Raw genomic sequence first — 20,236 nt, forward strand, 5'->3', positions numbered from 1 at the left:
AGGTCCAATCAGTCCTAACTTATGCTGATGATGTGTACAAATTATTTTTTATTAAAGGAAACTGCGTCCAGAACACAAGACAGACATTCTGACATGTGCTTGTTTTAAGCCAAATAAAAATATTAACACATTCTTAGGATGCACAGTAAACCCTCAAAATACGCAGCTTGAAGTTGTGTGTAACTCACTTTAACGTGAGTTAGGCACAACTTGAAGCTGCTCTTGAAGCTGCTGTTTGCATGGCTAGAGGAAGGCAAGGAGAAGGGGCACTTAGCAAGCCTCGCTGGCAAGCTAAAAGCCTTCTCCTAGCCTTCCCCCAGTGGCGCTGCTGTCAGGCTGACAGCCAAGCAGATGGGGGAAGGCAGGGAGAAGCATCCACAAAACTGACCAGCCACAGTTTAGTTTCCAGGGTCCTACAAGTGGCGGGGAGTTGGGAACCAAGCAGCAGAGTGGTTCCTGACTCCCTACCCTGACTTTCATGAAAATTTGAGTTACGCAGGGGAAAGCAACCCCCATGTAACTCGAGCTTGTACTGTATGTCTTTCAGGAAGAAACTGTGAAAATATTAATTTAGTATGCCAGGTTCATCTCATTCCACCAATGACTATCAGATGAGAGAGGGAGTCAAATCAAGACTGAGTGTTGAGAATATGGAGATGTAGAGATTGAGACATCTGTTGCAAGGTACATTACTTGCATTAATGGCTCAAGATCTAAATATTCTTGGATAATAGCTGTACTTACCCACCTCTCTGTACAAACGTGTCTCTGTTACTATCCAGAAAAACACAGAATTGCTTTTGGTTGCTAGCAAGAAAGGGCAACACTGGGTTTACAGGGAGAGGCCTAACCTGCTTCTGTTCACTGTTGTGAACAAGTCTAATGAAATAGGAACTTACGGCTAAACAAATATATTCAGCATATTTTAAACCCTAATCTGGATTTTTTAGTTTTATCATTTTCAATTAACTTTTAGTATTTAAACATTTAGAGTTTGAAAAAAAACAATACGGGGCGTAATTCAAGACATAGCAGAATTAATGGGATGTTTTGCTAATGACTTTAAAGGGATAAGATCAGTCTGCCAAGAATTCTCATATGTTAAACAGACGTTGAAAACTGTCTTGGGGGCCGGGGGGATGCACCCAGCCTGCTTAGGAACCCTCCTACTCAAGCTGTGAAGTAGCTTCACGGCTGCTTCACAAAAGGTCACCTTAGCATAGCACCTGGACTAACCTCCATGGGCACTTACACTGCCTCCGGCAATGCTATTAATGGTGAAAGAACTCATAGTAGATCATCTAGATTCAATCATGCCCGAACCCATAACACCGGAAGCTCATATAGAGTGGTGTTTTCCTATCACCTGACTCCTGCATCTAGCCCCTCCCTTATTGTATGCAGTGTCTATGCAGGCCCCAATTTTCATTGCAAAGGAGCCCTCTGTCTCCACAGAAGGTGTATGTTTCACCCTTCAGACAAAAGGAATAACAATGGGAAGACACTGAAGAGTACAATACCAATTAACACACAATTCAGCTACCTCCAGCTTTGTTTATTAGTTATGCTTGTCACAAACACCAGTGGCGTTCAACAGCTTGTTGGGATGCATGTCTTGCCTACAGCTGATTAGGCTGTAAAGCAACACTCAATAAAATGCAGACTACCACACAAAGGCCGTGTCTACACTAGCCCAAAACTTCAAAATTGCCAAGCAAATGGCCATTTTGAAGTTTACTAATTAAGCGCTGAAATACATATTCAGCGCCTCATTAGCATGTGGGCGGCCGCGGCACTTCGAAATTGACGCGGCTCCTTTTCGAAAGGACCCTGACTACTTCGAAGTCCCCTTATTCCCATGAGCAGATGGGAATAAGGGGACTTCGAAGTAGCCAGGGTCCTTTCGCAAAGGAGCCCCGTCTGGACGAGCCGCGTCAATTTCGAAGTGCCGCGGCCGCCCGCATGCTAATGAAGTGCTGAATATGTATTTCAGTGCTTCATTAGTAAACTTCGAAATGGCCATTTGCTTGGCCATTTCGAAGTTTTGGGCTAGTGAAGATGTAGCCAACTTTATTTTTAAACAGCTTCAAAAATATCTGCCACTGTATGTTCTCTCCCCTGATTTTTATCCTCTAGTGCTTTCTCTTAAAGAAAACACCATTCCATCATATTCAGATGTTTGAAGCATAGGGGATTAGAACCCTGCAAATCTGTCTTGCTCTCAATTTGATATCTACAGCTATCTGCATCCATGGATGTCAATGCAGATATCTGCAACTCATTTTTGTGGATACAAATTTTGTATTTGCACAGGGCTCTACAGGGGATTAAATCCCTTCACCTTTATGACACTCACTATTTACAGGGATTATACCCATTACAGATCTGGAACCATGTGACTTGCACAACTGGAGGTGTGGCAGGACCCTTAGTTCTCCCAGTTCCATAGTCCACAAACTGGTAGAAACTGTTTTCAACCACAGATCATCTTAACTACTCTAACAGAGATAGGCAATATGTTACATTCAGGTTTAACCTATAATTAACATCCAATATCCAGCATGGGTTCATAAAGGATCAATGTCAACAGATGAACTTGATTGCTTTGACAGCAGCTCAAAATCAGAGTCTGCAGGGAATACAGAACAGGGCATATGTTGGAGTTTAATAGTGACACAAAATATTACTTGAAAAATTAATTTAAGTTGCTTTGTACAAAGACATACACATTGAAAACTACCTAAAAGACTGTAAAACAAAATGGTAACAGAAGCAATACATCAGATGAGGAAGTAGGGTAGAGAGCTCTTATGGAATATGAAAAATATTGCCAATACCCAACTTTTATGTAGCACTTTTCACCCAAAGATATCAAAAGTAATTTACAAAGAGGGTCTTGTAAGTGCATAAAGCTCTTTACACAGAAAAGTACAGTATAATGTAGATATTGTTAAACATTAGCTTTGAGTTTGCTTTTCATTCCAGATCAGTCATATAGTTTTGTTTTGCCTTTTTAAAATAAAACGAATGCAGCATGACTCTACAAAACAATAAGCACATCCAGTCAATTGAGATTATGTTTATCAACAAAGCTGCAAAAAGATCTGATAAGTTTTTGTACAACTCATTATTTGTGATGGTAGTTAGGACTAAATACAATTTTTCTGTTATACGGCTGAGTAATTCTAGTCTACAACAAACAAATATTAAAAACACCATACCTCCACTTCCTTCAAAAGGTTAATATAGAGGTCATTTGCTATTTTAACAACTACATCAACAGCAGCACTTGGATTCTGCCGGATGTAACAGCAAGGAAAAATGTGGTCATACATTTGGAAAACACCTAACCATCTATCTTTCCACTCCAGTTCTATTTATATTTCCCTGCAAAATCAGTTAAAGCAACACGTCTCCATCTGCTTCCTGGGACATTTAGATGAAGCCATTTCCAGAATCTGTTTTCTGTCGATAAACTGAACTACTAAAATACCATTTCATTCAGCTGCTATTTGTGAAGTAAAGAACGCTTTGTATAGAAACCCGCCCTCACCCTCCATGCCAGCTCTTGGCTCCTGGGCTCTCAGACACAAGCTCATTCAATTAATGTTGGAAAAGCAAAGAAACCCATGACGGAGATTTAAGTATCTAGCTGAAAGCCTTCAAAAAGAGACAACAAACAAACCAGAGATCCAGCTACAAACGCAACATGATGAAAGTCAGTGGCTGTCTTTGCCTAAGGGTGGGTCTACAATATCAAATAAGAATCAACAACAGGAGGGTCATGACAAAAAACCCTGGAAATTCCTGCCTATGAATGAAAAGTAACAAAGGTGTCATTTCAAAACAGCATACAGTGATTCAGTTGCAAGACACCCATTGACCTGAATGAGAGTTACACAGCCAAGTCTCTGTGCACTGCTTTGACAATTGACTCCTCCATAACACTTCTATACCCTCTAACACTTAACAACAAGTGTTCCTATGTTATTTCGCCAGTACGGCCCATTATGCTGGTCTGTTAGAGGACACAAATGGTTGATTAAACATGAATCTCTGAGCTTTTCTTGTTTTCTGTCACAGCCTTTAATTCCTTTTCTTAGCTCAGTTTTAAAATACCTCTTATCCTTTGAGGCTGCAGAATCAAATGTGGTGAGACAGAAAAATTTAGTCAGTGGTCTGCTGCACGCCTCAGCAGATAAATGTTGTTCCTGTTGCAAAGTCCAACCAGGCAGATGAGAATTTATGGCATATACTAAAATAGGGCTGGCATGTGCCCTCATTTTGTGTTTAAAAACAAAATTCAACCACTGAAATTGCAATACATAAACTGACTTTCATCTCAATGACAATTTTTCCCCAAAATAGGAACAGTTGAGAAATAGCCTACACAATTTAGTTTTTAAAACAGAGCAAATGTTGAGTTAGAGAATTAAAATATGTTTAAAATGATTTTGCGCTGGGTTCTCATTCTACTGACCCCAAATTATCCTTTGCATTTCAGTGGTTTCCAGAGAGTTTAAGAAAATAAATAGATTACACCACACTATGATGAAGTAGAAAGGTTTAGTCAGCACAAGTTTAGGATAAGTGCCTTTCTTAAGGGTAGCAAATCTACTCACGTACTATGCAGAGCATCCTACAGCAGTGTATGGGTAGTGTAAAAAGTACAATTTAACAACATGGCTATTATCCCCATATAGGTGGGAAAGGTGTTGCAAACATGGCTGATTGGTTACTGGTATGCAGCCTAATTACCTCTCACAAGAGTCAGAAATAAGACGTAAGGAAATTCATATAATCATCTTGCAAGCAACTCTAATTTGTCAAGTAACAGACAGATAGCCGTGCTAGTCTATATACTATCAAAACAAAAAAAGTAGTCCAGTAGCACTGTAAAGACTAACAAAATAATTTATTAGGTGATGAGCTTTTGAAGAAGTGGGTCTGTCCCATGAAAGGTCATCACTGAATAAATTATTTTATTAGTCTTAAAGTGTTACTGAACTGCTTTTTTGTTCAAATATGTCACGTTAGCTTTTAGAAGATTTATAAATCTAAGAGTTTAGAAAGGCAGATTTAAATATAGTAAAGTTAGCTGAGTAACGGAAAGCCGATTTTATTAATATATTTTAGGTGTGTAGCAACAGAGAGATAGCCGTGTTAGTCTGTATTCTTACAAAACAGAACAGCAGTCATGTAGCACTTTAAAGACTAACAAAGTGATATCCTAGGTGATGAGCTTTCGCAGCACAGACCCACTTCTTCAGATCTGTAGAATTGCCAGTCTAGACCCAGTTACATAGTACAGAGGTACATGCTTACAGAACAATTTAATATCCTAATGCTTAAATTACTTCAGATTTGAAATCTCTCATTGAAAACTGTCCAGTTTTCCATAATGAAGGCACAAATACAATAGTAGTTTAATTCTGTAATAGCCTAACAGTCAGACACTGCAGGCAGGAAGGACACGGAGCTGACGACTGTACACATGCTTTTCAGCACAGCAGTACAAGAGGAAAACAGCACACATCTCTTCATGAGCAAATACATTTATTCAAAGAATATCTTTAGGTCAAATTTGCATTGTATCAACCTATTATTGGTGACAGTTCTCTCATTCATAACAGATATGCACTAATCTGTGTCTCCAATGGCATACTCCATTAAAATAAAAAAAATCTGGATATAATGCAAGATTAACAATAAAATAATTTTAGGCAGTAATATTTAAATTACCTTTATGGTACACTAACATTTACCCAGCGTACATGGGTCCTTAATTCAAAAGGATTTTGTTTTTCTCATTTAAATCATTGTTTTGGGGTGGGCTGGGGATGAGGAATCCTCTCCAGGGAGAGCGCACAATCCCAGCCCTCTCTCACTGCAGCAGTGCTGGGCCAGGTCAGAAGTGCCTGCCCATGGCTGCTGCAGTGGGCACAGCCAGGGGAGGGGTGCATGTCTCCCAAGTGGAGGAACAACAGACACACAGGCAGACAAACTATCTGAAATATAGTACATATCTGTCCCTTTCTCCATGCTGCTGGCCCAATGGAGTTACAGTAGAACCCCGAGATAAGCACATTCAAGTTCTGCCTACCTCAGGTTAATGTGACTCTGAGTGGCGCGGACCTGGTGCCTGGCTCCGGGCTGCCCACTACTCAGGGGAGCTGGGAAACTGAACGGTGCCCCTGTCCCTCAAAGGAGACAGGAAAGCGCTCCTGTCAGGGCAGTGAGAGTCAGGCTGCCACCACTGACAGGAGCAGGGAAACTGACCAGCACTGCAGCACCTGTCAGTTTCCTGGCTCCCACGAGTGCCACGAAATGTGATTTACACAGGGTTGTGTAAGAACACAACATCTGCATAACTCAGGGGTCTACTGTATAGTTGTCCTGGTCCCCGTCTCTGGCCCCTTGCTGCCACACTGTGGTCATTCTGCAGTATAACTGTCCCTCCTACCAGATTCCTCCCTTTCCATTTTATGAGAAATACTCCAATTCCAGGCACATCCCATTCTCCTGAACAACCAAACCCTTACCTTGCTTTAAGATATAAGAGTATGAGTGGGGAACTCCCAGACTGCATTCTAAATCTGGACTGCAGATCTGGGGGCCACTCAAGTGAGAAGCAAAAAAAGCCAAACAACACTTCCCGCCTCCTGTCTTCCCCTCCCACCAGTGCAGATCTGGCCCTGGCTTGCATGTGTCTGGCCCACAACGCTTGGGGCTCCATACCCCCTACCCTACTGTGGGCCAATAACGGGTAGGGGAGCCCTGAGCCGTGGGTGGCCGAATCCAGGCAAGCCACAAATTGGATTCAGACCGCAGTCCAAGGGTATTCCACCCCTGCTCTTATCAGATGTGCCAATTTAGTGCTGTAATGAGGACAAGCCCTCCGTAAAATGAAAAATAATCTGATTACAGTCTCACTTTAAATCTGGTGAAATAATACAGAATACCTAAGGCTTGCCATCTGGAGAACAGGGGGTAGCCAGGCCAGTCTGTAATTTCAAAAACAATCAATCAATCCTGTGGCACCTAACAAATGTATTCGGTCATGACCTTTTGGACTTAAACTCACTTCATGATGTGCTTGTTCCCCATTACAAAATATTGTTCTCTAATCAGCAGTTATTTTATAAGAGCAATGCAACAGGGAGTGACCAGTTTGCCTAATACACCCTAACTCACTACAAAAGAGAGCATCTGCAGAGATGCGAGAGTAGAGTGGACTAAACTAGCCAACAAGAAGAGGTTTACCTGCAATGTTAGGATGTCCTGCCGAGTAAAGGGTTCATCTGTGAGGAGATCCTTGTAGTTTTTTGGTTTTATGTTCAGCTGCTCAACTGCCTAACAGTACGGCAGAAAACAAGAAATTAAAATTAGAAATTATGTGGCGGGCAAACACAAAACAACGTGCATCCTTCAAAATTTACAAAATGATGTAAACAAATTAGAGACATTCATGTCCAATAGGTGATCACATTGTTTCACTGGCCTCCTTACTGATTTTGGAAAACATAGTTATTTCCTTCCTAACCATTTAAACCAAGACTCCCTACTAAAAATCTTTTGTTTTGGACACTATAGCTACATATGTTGTTGCCACATGTTTCAAAGTCAAATTTCACATAAGGGCTGGGTCTACACATGACCCTTCCTTTCGAAAGGGGCATGTTAATGAGCGGGTTTGAAAGATGCTAATGAGGTGCTGCAATGAATATGCAGTGCCTCATTAGCATAATGGCAGCCATGGCGATTCGAAAGTGTGGTTTTTCAAATCACACCACCCGTGGAGACGAGACCTTCCGAAAGGACCCCCCCATTTTCAAAAGCCCTTCTTCCAACCACCAGATAGGAAGGAGGACTTCCGAAAGGACCCCCTAGCTTTTGAAAGGTCCTGTCTCCATGGGTGGCACGCAATTCAAAAAGCCGCACTTTCGAATTGCCATGGCTGGCGTTATGGTAATGAGGCATTGCATATTCGTTGCAGCGCCTCATTACCATCTTTCGAACCCGCTCATTAACATGCCCCTTTTGAAAGGGGGCATGTATAGACACAGGGAAGAATTTGAAGACTAGCACAAAAAGAAAACCCTACCACCTGGTTGCTAAACTATAGTTAAAATGCATGGAACCACATTTTTATGCACTCAACAATGTTAGTCTCTCATGTAACAGTGAAAGTGATTTACAAAAATGGCAGCAGTGTATAGACTGGCAGGAATCAACGCCAAAGAAGTGCACTGTACTCCTGAACAAATACAATACTCACAACAGAATTATCACTACGAAGTGCTGCATACAAAGCGACAGTTTTACTTACAGGGAAAGAAACAAATATATTCATATTCAAATGTCTTCTCCTACCCAGAATTAAAATGGGTAATGTCTTTTCTCCCACTTTTTGGAGTCTAGAAATGAATTTGGGCTTACATAACTTAAGGATAAATTACACTGGCCAGAGTGATGTATAATGCGAGCAAATGCTGTGCAAGTTTCCCCACACATCTCCTGTGTCTAGCTTCTCTAACAGGACATGCAAATTGTGCCAAAATGGGAAGCAGTTTGACTTTATGGGCAAGCCTGTATTAAGGACTAGGCAGCTAAAACACTTCATAATCCAAACAAACTAGTAACCATGTTTCCAGAAAACAATAGCAAGTATTTTAACCCTGTCTTATCTGTTCCCCCAACTGAAGATTTTAAAAAGTACAATGCCATTTAGAATTGAGAGAGCATAACCAGGAGAGTTCTTTTGGAGGGAACTGTGGGATTAGTTGTTAGCTGTTGGTGGTGGTGGTAAAAGAGAGAGAATTTAGTCCTTTCTTGTGTGCAATTGCCCACTGATTTTATGTGAAAATTCAGTATTTCAAACAGTCTGATGTCTGTTTTGTGAGAAGAAATTTCAGCCTTTGGCTGTTCACAAACATTCACTGCATGTATTTCTTACATCAGTGGCTCTTTATCAGGAGTACATGTATCCCTGGGGATGTGGAGAGGTCTTCCGGGGGGCAGGGGTGTGCAGATCAGCTCATACAGACATTTGTCTAGTTCTACAACAGGCTACATACAAAGCCTGGCGGAGTCAGTACAAACTCAATACGAACTGAGAAAGTTAGGAATTTTTCAGTAATAGTGTGCAGTAAGAGTTTTGTATTTTTGTGCCTGATTTTGTAAGCAAGTAATTTTTAAGTTACATAAAAGTTGGAACATGCAAGACAGATTAGACTCCTGAAAGGGATACAGTAGAAAAAAGAACTTGCTCGCACATGTGTTCATAAAATGTAAGTAAGTCGAGAAATGCTGTCCAAGTGAAAATCTCAAAAGTCCATTAATAACTTCTCTATTTTTCTCCAACCCCAGTTAAAATATTCTTGCTTCCTGAAACAGATTAGAAGCAGGCAAACTGCACTGTGTGCATGGATTTGTACCAGAAAAAATGGTGACTTCACAAAACACTGGCTTGTTTGTGAGACAGGAAATCAGGAATTAAACATGATCACTACAGGTTGCACCTCCTAAAACTGGCACTCTCTGTTATGGCAACAAGGATGCAGCCCTGTGAGGGAACTGGGGCCTGAGTGTGGGCATCCTGCATTCCCCAGCAGCTGTGCAGGGCTGAGGCTGGAGCACAGGGGAGCTGTCCAGAGCTGGGGCTAGAGCATCAGCTGCCAGTGTCCCCTGGCAGCCATGCGGGGTCAGGGACCGGAGTACTAGGGATCCAATGACCAGATGGCCATTGGCAGTAGCCAGGGAGCAGGACCAGAAGGCATTAACCTCCCCTGGTCCAGCAAAATTCCTTGCTCAAGACCACTCTGGTGCTGGGGGTGCTGGACCAGGAAGGTACAACCTGTGTAACTCTCTCTCTCTTTCTCTATACATAACTTACTCAACTGATAGGCTTTAAATATAAATATGCATCTTAAATCATGAGGTCTGCCTGTAAGCGGCAAAATGTATCCCTGTGGAAAGACTAAAGGCCTCTGCTCCATTGCAGCCCTATTTTGAAGACTTAAATGGGACGCCAGTAACATTTAGGCCTCTTTCTGGCCGTAGTCACTGGGGGTCAATTCCATCCTAATGGAGACTTTGTGCTTTAGAGCATAATTCCCCATGCTGATCCTAGTTTGTTGCATGACCTTAGGGAAGCCTCTTTGCTTCTATATACCTTAGTTTCTGTGTCTGTAACACACGAGCTACACTTACCCATCTCTTTAAAGCTCTTTGAGAGCCTTGAATGAAAGATGCTGCAAGTGTAGAACAGTAATAGTAAAATGCAATGGAAAGCCTACCTCATAGGCATATACATTTCCAGTCGTCTTGATAGCCACGATATGGGAGTTATTGGTGAAGACAGTGAAGAGCACTGGACAGTGGTATTTATCTGGAGAGGGGGAAAAAAACAAACAAAAAACTCTGCATGAGTGTTTATAGTGGTTTAGATAAATGGAACAGCTGCTTTAGTGATCTTTGTGAAAAATATTTACATGCTTTATTTAAAAATAATGCGTTTTTCATGTTTCAGTGTACTATTAATGGTCCTTTTAATTCCTTATTTGCTTTCCTAGTGCTTGTGGATGGGAGCTGTATAATGATACCTAAAAGGAATTATAATTCAGGAGAGAAAAATAAGTCTGAAGTCTACTGTCCAGGAGCCAGCATAACAGCATGCATCACAGTAGAACTGGTGTCTACTCAGTATCAAAATACAAACATTATAAGAACCTATAACGGGGACAGCAAGCAAAATAGCAAGAACCATCATTTTTTCCCCAATTCCATAAAAAACTTGATAATTCAAGAACCACGTTGCATGTGAATAGGAGACAGTCCTTCATAAATAAAGTGAAACCATACATTTTGTAACCGCTATTTTAACAGCAGCGCACATACAATAATTTGTAATATGATATATGTTCATTGCAGAATGTTCACAAACTTTTTCCATATTCTGTGTCCTCACACTTTTGTACCAGTCTTCCAGCCTTTCACGCCCAAACCTTCTCTCCCGCTGGAGGACACTAGGGTAGTTACCCAATGTTGCAAAATCACGTATCATTCGCTATTTACCTACGAGTGGTTTGTTTTGGGGTTTTTAGACATTCACCATTTATTGAAACATGAAACACGAAAATAATCAGGAGTATTAAAGTCCTTAAAGAGCCGCAGGTTGGAGACCCCTGACCTAGGCCTTCTTAGTAACCCCTCCCCCAACACCCCATTTTCAGCATCCTTCTCAGGAACATATTACAGAATCACAGAACACTAGAACTATAAGGAACCTTGAGAGGTCATCAAATCCAGTCCCCTGCCCTCATGGCGGGACCAAGCACAATCTAGATAACCCCTGGTGTTTATCTAACTCTCTCTCAAAAATATCTCCAGTGATGGAGATTCTACAAATTGCCTAGGCAATTTATTCCAGTGTTTAAAAACCCTAACGGAAATTTTTCCTAAAGTCCAACCTATACTTCACTTGCTGTAATTTAAGCCTATTGCTTCTTATCCAAGGTCAAAAAGAACAATTTTTCTCCCTTCTCCTCCTCGTAGCATCTTTTTAGGTACTGGAAAACTGCAATCATGTCTCCTCTCAGTCTTCTCTCTTCCAAACTAAACAAACCAAATGATTTCCCTTTCAAATCACGTGCCTACTATTATGCTAAGGAGGTGCTGCATATTCATGGCAGCAGCTCATTAGCATCGGCCAAAGTGCCTCATTACCACAGCCTTAAAGATGAAAATGTATTCCTCCTTCAAAAGAAGTGGCATTATTTTAGTTACAAATTTACACTCTAAAGTCTAAAAAGTACTACTATGCAGTTGCCAGGCATCCATTTTTTTCCTCCAATACCTGATGAGAAAGGGACCCTGATAGTCCCAGCTGGCACCATGAAAAGTCCAGTCAGCAGCACTGTGGAGGTCCAGGGCTAAAACAGGGAGGCCTATGCACAACTTTTGGGTTCCTGCAAACAGCACCTAGGCTCAGGTACTGCTAATGAGTCTCTTTGCACTAACCTCATTCCCACAGGCACCACACCAGCAGCTCCCACTGGCTGGGAGCTGTGGGAGCAGCACTTGTAAGAATAAGGGCTGTGTACATAACCTGCCTGGCTACCCACACCAAGGGCCTAAGGCCCACAGAGACCTGTCAGCCACTTCCTGGCAGGTAAGATAAATGCCACTGGGACCCTGCACACCCAGTCCCCTCCCACTTTCCAACCCCTTGCCATGAGCTTGATTCCCCTCGCAAAGCCAAATTCCCTCCTGGAGTTTGTTCTCCTCTTCCACAGCCCAGAGACCTACACACCAAACCCCTCAGCCCTAGCCCCATCCTAGAACTCAAGTCCCCTCCTGCATGCTGAGCCTCGAAGGCCTAATCCAAAGCCGCTTACTGCACACCAAACCTCTCATCCATGGCTCCACCCACAGCCTCCATCACCAGTCAGAATGCTCACACGCCCTCCCTGCACTCCAAACCTCAACCCAAAACCCTCTCCTGCACCCTGAGTCCCTCATCCCTAGCCCCACCCCAGAGCCCACACCTCCCTCCCATACCCAATTCCTGCCCCAGACCAGCGACAATGAGTGAGGGTGGAGGAGAGTGAGTGACAGAAGGAAGGGGGATAGAAAATAGAGATGAGATCTTAGGAAGGGGCAGGGCGGGGAGAGCAGGGTGGTTTTGTATTATTAGAAAGTTGGCAGCTCTAAATGGAACACCCCAAAAACTGCCCACCCTCCAGCAAACACCAAGATTTAGTTGTCAATAGCCACCCTAACACAAGTTTTTCAGGAGATACCAGTGATTTGGGATGCCACCATATGAAGCTGCACTCTCTGAAAATCAAGCCCTTCTAGGGTCTCCCAAGTTGGAAACCCAAACACTGATGCACCCAGAATCACTAGTAATTTCTAAATTCTGGGTCCCTGTCTCCAACCTCTTTTACATGGGTAAAATCAGAGGGTGGAGCTAACCGGGCTCCAATATACAACCTACCGGCATGCTGGACTTCTCCTGGTTAAGCAGGGAAATAGCATAGAAATAATTTTGGTGATAATGGTGGACAACCTCACATAGCCAGGGACACAGACAGACAGACACAGACACATATACCTACTAAAGAGGGTGCTCTCCTTCAACGCTCATTCTAAGGATAAATATCCTAACCCTAAATTCCAACCCTTTTCAGTTATATCAGCACTCCTTATGCATGATGTACATTGTTATATTGCCTGGACCCTTGAGAACGTTCTAACTGTTGCCTGTACAAGTTAATTCATTTGAAAAAAAGGTTAAATTACAATATTCATAATGAGATTTAGATACAAAGTCTGTTCTAACATGTCTCATGTACTTTGTCCCGGAGAAATGCATTAATTTCAAGGATGGCTTTTTGAAAGCAATTTTGCTGAAATATGGGAGAGCAAAAATGGCAAGAACACTTCTAAAAAATACCCCTCTTTTTCTTATCTACTTTACTCAAGTTTCGGCCTGCAGTTCTTGTAGTATTTAAACAAAAAAAAAAGTCACCTTTGGGCTGAGATAAGTAAAAAAAAATTACAGCCCCAGCATAGTTTTGCAAAATGTGGCAAGTAGAGAAAAAACGCATTCATGATGAAATGGTTCCTTTCTACTTCAGAGTCACTATTATGATCCCATAAAACAGCAAACTTGTGACAAAGAATTCTCACTCAAATTAAAACAAAAAAGCAGTCAAGTAGCACTTTAAAGACTAATAAAATAATTTATCAGGTGAGCTTTCGTGGGACAGACCCACTTCTTCAGATCATAGCCAAACCAGAACAGACTCAATATTTAAGGCACAGAGAACCAAAAACAGTAGTCAAGGAGGACAAATCACAAAAAAATGATCAAGGTGAGCAAATGAGAGAGTAGAGGGGTAGAAGGGGAGGAGGGGGGAAGGTCAAGAATTAGATTAAGCCCAGTATGCAAACGAGCCCCTATAGTGACTCAAAATTCCCAACCCGGTTCAAACCGCCTGTCAAGGTGCCGAATTTGAATATAAAAGACAGCTCAGCTGTCTCCCTTTCAATACTGGCGCAAAAATTTTTCTTCAGTAACACACAAACTCTAAAGTCATTTGCGTACTACTGAAGAAAAATTTCCACACCACTACTGAAAGGGAGACAGCTGAGCTGTCTTTTATACTCAAATTCAGCACATTAACACACGGTTTTAACTGGGATGGGATCTTCTGAGTCACTATAGGGGCTCATTTGGATACTTGGCTTAATCTAATTCTTGACCTTCCCCCCACCTTCTACCCCTCTACTCTCTCATTTGCTCACCTTGATCATTTTTTTCTGATTTGTCCTCCTTGAGTACTGTTTTACTACAAGATCTCTACCAAATATTCATAAACTTAAAATTATCTACCAGGAGAAATAAAAAAACAAATCGACAGGGCCAGATGAATACCCAGGGACCAGCTACTCCAAGATAGGCCCCAAAAAACAAGAGCAGAGCACCACCGGTCATCACCTACAGCCCCCAACTCAAAGCACTGCAACAATTTATTAAAGACCTACAAAGAAAGGTTACTCACCATAGTAACGGTGGTTCTTCGAGATGTGTCCCTGTGGGTGCTCCACATTTGGTGTCGGGCTCGCCTGGCGCCGCAGATCGGATCTTCCAAGCAGTTTCTGCCGGACCGGGCATGCGCCGGTGTGCGCCACTCCCTTGCGCACTCCTGGCCACGTGCGCGATCCGGTCCCCGCCAGTTCCTTGACCAACCGCCTCGGATGCTCCTGAAAAACACTAACAGAGATCCGAAGCGGGGAGGATGGGCGGGTAGTGGAGCACCCAAGGGGACACATCTCGAAGAACCACCGTTACTACAGTGAGTAACCTTTCTTTCTTCTTCGAGTGTCCCCGTGGGTGCTCCACAATAGGTGACTACCCAGAAGTAACCCAAGATAGGAGGTGGGTAATCGGATTATGTGCAGCTTGTCCCCGAGAGGACTGCTGTCGAGAGACGGGTATCCTCTTGGAATACCCTGTGAAGCGCGTAATGTTTGGCGAAGGTGTCATAGGATGACCAGGTCGCCGCTCTGCAAATGTCTTTTAGCGCAACGCCCTTGAAAAAGGCTGTTGATGCCGCCACCACCCTAGTGGAATGAGCCCTGGGCGTGGCCAGTAAAGGAGTCTTTTTGAGTTCGTAGCACATTTTTATACAGGATACGATGTGCTTCGAGATTCTCTGCGAAGAGAGACCTTCTCCTTTCGATTTGGGAGCGAGAGAGACTAGGAGTCTATCCGTTTTCCGGAAGGACTTGGTCCTGTCTATATAGAAGGCTAGCGCCCTCCTCACGTCCAGGAGGTGTAGGCACACCTCTTTGTTAGAGTTATGAGGCTTTGGATAAAACGAGGGTAAAACAATAGGTTCGTTAATATGAAACTCAGAAGAAACTTTAGGAACAAAGGCTGGATGAAGTCGTATGGTTACCGCCTCCTTGGAAAAAACAGTGCAGGGTGGCGTTGCCATAACTGCCGCAAGCTCGCTCACCCTGCGAGCTGACGTGATTGCTAGAAGAAAGGTCGTCTTTATCGTAAGGAGGCGGAGGGAAACCGTGGCCAAAGGCTTGAACGGTGGTCCCGTTAGCGCATTAAGCACCAGGTCCAAGTTCCACGAAGGTGGAAGCGGCTTCCGAGGAGGGTATAGGTTTACCAACCCTTTGAGGAACCTGGTAACCATGGGATGGGCGAACACTGTGTGCCCTTCCTCCTCGTGTCTGAACGCCGAAATGGCGGCAAGGTGGACCTTTAACGAGGATAGTGAGAGTCCTCCTCTCTTGAGGTCCAGTAGATGCTCTAATATTACAGGTATAGGCACCGAAAGGGGGGCTAGCTGTTTGGTAGAACACCATGCCGTGAAGCGAGTCCATTTCTGCTTGTAGGTCTTCCTGGTGGAAGGCCTCCTGCTACTTTCTAGGACTTGTTGCATTTCCTCCGTAAATGTGCTCTCTAGGGAGCTGAGCCATGGATTAACCACGCTTGTAGTCGCAGGCCTTGGGGGTGCGGATGCACTATGGACCCCTGGGCTTGCGTGAGCAGATCCGGCGCCACTGGAAGGGGCATCGGTGGACGGTCTGACATGCGCAGGAGTAGGGGGAACCATTGCTGTCGATCCCACGTTGGGACTATCAGGATCATTCAGGCTCCGTCCCTCCTGGCTTTCTGCAAGACTTTGTGGATCAGCACTGTGGGAGGAAAAGTGTAAAGCAGGGGGCCCCTCCACGAGATCGCGAATGCGTCCTCCAGGGACCCCCGTCCCAGTCCTGCCCTGGAGCAGAATCGTGGGCACTTCTTGTTGTGTTGAGTGGCAAACAGGTCTATCTGGGGAAAACCCCATGCGTGAAAAATGGGTCGTAGCAGATCGGGACGGATCTGCCACTCGTGCGTGAGTGCGAAATGCCTGCTCAGCTGGTCTGCCTTCACATTGTGAGAGCCTGGTAAGTACGAGGCTTTCAAGGTTATATTGTTGGCGAAGCACCAGTTCCACAACCGGACTGCTTCCGCACATAAGGCACGGGACCGAGCTCTTCCTTGCCAATTTATATAAAACATGGTGGAGGTATTGTCTGTACTGATCCGACGACTTTGCCTTGTATATGGTCTTGAAAGTGTCTGCAGGCGTTGAACACTGCTCTGAGCTCCAGTATATTTATGTGCAGTGACTGCTCCGTGGAGGACCACGGCCCTTGCGTCACCTCTTCGCCCATGTGTGCTCCCCACCCTATGAGGGAGGCATCTGTAGCAAGAAAAACCGATATTTGTGGTTGGTGGAAGGGTACCCCTGTTAGCAAGTTCTTGGGGTTTACCCACCATTGCAGGGATTTGCGCACCTCTGTTGTGGGCGACACCACCCTGTGAACGGTGTGTGCTGCCGGTTTGTATACGCTTGCCAGCCAGTGCTGCATGCTGCACATGTGTAACCTGGCGTTCTGTACTACGAACTTCACTGCTGCCATGTGACCCAGCAGCTGTAAGCACGACAGGACCGGCACCATAGGGCTGACAGTGATGACTTGCACGAGGGAGCCGATGGCCCAAAAGCGAGTCTCTGGTAGATACACTCTCGCTGTAATAGAATTTATGCGTGCCCCTATGAACTCTATGTCCTGTGTGGGGTCTATCTTTGATTTTGCCAGATTGATAACCAGGCCGAGTGAAGAGAACGTGCCTGCTGTGATGCGTATCATGCGTAGTACCTCCTCCTTCGAGGCCCCTTTGAGAAGGCAGTCGTCCAGATACGGGAATATAAATACCCCCTGTCTGTGCAGGTAGGCTGACACCACTGCCAAGGTCTTGGTAAAGACTCTGGGGGCCGAGGAGAGGCCAAACGGTAGGACCTTGTATTGAAAATGTTCTTTGCCTACCATGAACCGGAGGAATCGTCGGTGAGCCGGATGGATAGTTATGTGAAAATACGCGTCTTGTAAGTCGAGGGCTGCAAACCAATCTCCATCGTCCAGTGCCGTAAGGATGGAGGCAATTGTGATCATCCGAAAGCGTTGCTTGCACAGGTACCGGTTGAGGCCTCGAAGATCTAAGATGGGCCTCCAGCCTCCTGTCTTCTTCTCCGTGAGGAATACCTTGAGTAGAACCCTCTCCCTTGCAGTTGCTCCAGCACCTTTCCCCTGCCTCTATGAGCATGAGATGGTCTACCTCCTGCTTGAGCCTCTCTACGTGGGAGGCCTCCTGGAGGTGGGGCTTGGGTGGAGGTCGTGGCGGTGGGAGCGACTGGAAGGGGATGGCGTACCCTGTGGCTATGATCTCCAGCACCCATTTGTCTGTGGTGATTCTTTGCCACTGGTCGTAGAATGGTCGGAGGCGATGGTGGAATAACCGCTTAGGATGACCTTGTGCGACGGTAGTGATGGCGCAGCCCTGGATCTGTGTGTCAAACTTGTGGCCTTTGGCCCTGCCCCGAGGACGCATGGCTCGGTTGGGAACGTCGCCTGGGAGTTCTGTACTGCTGGTGCTGTTGATGTCGCCCTTGCTCGTAACCCCTGTGGTACTGGGGACGCTGTTGCTGGTACTGGTACCGTCTTTGTTGAGGGTAGTACTACTTCTTTCTGTATGGAGGGGTGTAAATCCCCAGGGTCCTAAGTGTGGCTCTTGAGTCTTTACTGGAATGAAGGACCGAGTCAGTTGATTCAGCAAACAGCTTCTGCGAGTCGAAGGGAAGATCGACTATCTTTGCCTGCAGATCCCTCGGTATACCCAAAGTCTGGAGCCAGGACTCCCTTCGCATCACCACTGCCGTAGCTGTGGAGCATGCTGCTGTGTCCGCAACATCCAGGGCGATCTGAACTCCTGTCCTCGAGGCCGCGTAGCCTTCTTGCACGATGGCCTTGAGCACCGGTTTCTTCTCCTCTGGAAGCGAGTCCATGAGGGAGGTTAACCTAGTGTAGTTGTCGAAATTATGGTTGGCTAAATGCGCTGCGTAATTTGCCATTCGCATCAGTAGAGTGGAGGAGGAGCAGACCTTTCTGCCGAACAGCTCTAGCTTCTTGGCATCTTTGTCTGTTCCCCGTCTTGAATTGAGATGTCTTTGATCTTTGTTGCGACGACTCCACCACCAAGGAATTTGGTTGTGGGTGGCTGAACAAGAACTCCATGCCCTTCGCCGGCATGAAGTATTTCTTATCCGCTCTCTTGTGGACAGGCGGAATAGTCGCAGGGGTCTGCCATATCATAGTGGCGGACTCCAAGATTGCTTCATCAAGCGGTATTGCTATTTTGGAGGAGGCTGGAGGTCTCAGATTTTTGAGGAGCTTATGGTGTTTCTCTTGCACCTCTGCTGTCTGGATACCTTGCGTGAAGGCCACCCTCTTAAACAGCTCTTGAAACTGTTTGAGATCGTCCGGAGGATGGACGTCCCCCGGGGCCGTAGCCTCGTCCGGGGAGGAGAGCGAGGAACCACTAGGATATGCCTCTCTGGACCCTTCCGGTTCCTGTTGGTGATTGTATATCCGCTCACTGGAAGCTTGCAAGGGAAACTCTCGGGGTTACATAACCAGTTCCCCCTGAGATACTTGAGTCTGTCCCCGTTCGCGATTGCCCTCGGGGATACGGGACCATCTGTGGGGATCTTTCCCTGGTAGACTGCCGGTGGTGTCTATGCCCCACGTGATAGGGGCGACCATGGCAACATGGGCACTGTTCTTGGGAAGGTGACCTGGACCACTCCCTTGGTGCATACCCTCTGCGTCTGGGGGAGCGAGATCGTCGAGAGACCTGGGACACTGGAGAGAGTGATTTGTGATAGTACTCCAGCGGCTCAAACCCCAGGAGGGGTTAAGGTGGTCCCAGCCAGGGCGAGGCTGGTTGTAAAAATGGAGACGGGGGCTCCGGGTAGGCTAGGGGGGACCCCTGACTTCTAGTTGGAGTCTGCAGCATGAGCGGAGGGCTGAGAGAAAGCAACTCTGCAGCCCTGTCTGGAGAGGGGCTGCGGTGCCTTGTTTTGTGTGCAGCCTTCCTCCTCCCTTGAGGGGGTAGCTCCGCCCCCTGACGTGCAGGGGATCTCGGCCCCTTCCGCGCCACGCTCAGCACGCTTATGGGCGGTGTCCTCCGGTGCCTGCAGGCTGCGTGCCTGCGCGCTCTGCACCGCCGGTTCCCCGGGGGTCGGTGCCGCTGCCTGCGGTGCCGCCGGTACCGGCGCTTGTTTAGCCGCCGCCCTGCCTGCGGTGCGGGTCAGCTGTTTGATTATTGGAGGCTGAGCCGTCTCCACGTGGCTCTCCATGCTGCCGCCGATCAGCTGTTGCTGCGGCTGGGGGCTGTGCGCTCCTCCCTTCCCGCTCGCTGTTGCTGCTGGCAGGGATCGGGCTGGGGAGGCTTTCCTTCGTTTTTGCGCTGATGGGGTGAGGGAGGCGGCTTTCCTTTTACGGGCCCCGGAGGTTCCCTCCTGCTGCGGCCGCTCCGGCATGTCTGGCTGGAGGGCCTTGTCGAAGAGCAGCATTTTAAGCCGCATCTCCCTGTCCTTCCTTGCTCTGGCTGTTAATTTTGCACAGAAGGAGCATTTCTGCGTGACATGGGACTCCCCAAGGCACCTTATGCAGTGACTGTGCCCATCAGACGCTGGCATTGCCTCTCAGCAAGACTCACATTTCTTGAATCCTGAAGAGGACATTGTTGGTGAGTCTTTTAGTTGTTAATGGGGTACTTAGCACCTTCTCTGTGCTGTTTTCCCCCTTTCCGATAGCCTGC

General features: G+C 45.7%; 1 protein-coding gene across 6 annotated transcripts in view; it reads right to left on the reverse strand.

Moving 5' to 3' along the window:
* The window catches only part of PPIL2 (peptidylprolyl isomerase like 2), a 181,595-nt gene that overhangs the window by 122,836 nt on the left and 38,523 nt on the right, over positions 1 to 20,236 (reverse strand). For all 6 annotated transcript variants that reach the window (XM_075012264.1, XM_075012262.1, XM_075012263.1 and 3 more), the window contains exons 7-8: positions 10,299 to 10,390; positions 7,264 to 7,353 (exon numbers count right to left, since the gene is read on the reverse strand). In XM_075012264.1, coding sequence (XP_074868365.1) covers positions 7,264 to 7,353; positions 10,299 to 10,390 — 182 coding nt within the window. The remainder of the gene's footprint in view (positions 1 to 7,263; positions 7,354 to 10,298; positions 10,391 to 20,236) is intronic.

This window comes from Carettochelys insculpta, chromosome 18, assembly GCF_033958435.1.
Source record: "Carettochelys insculpta isolate YL-2023 chromosome 18, ASM3395843v1, whole genome shotgun sequence".
Classification (NCBI taxonomy): domain Eukaryota; kingdom Metazoa; phylum Chordata; order Testudines; family Carettochelyidae; genus Carettochelys; species Carettochelys insculpta.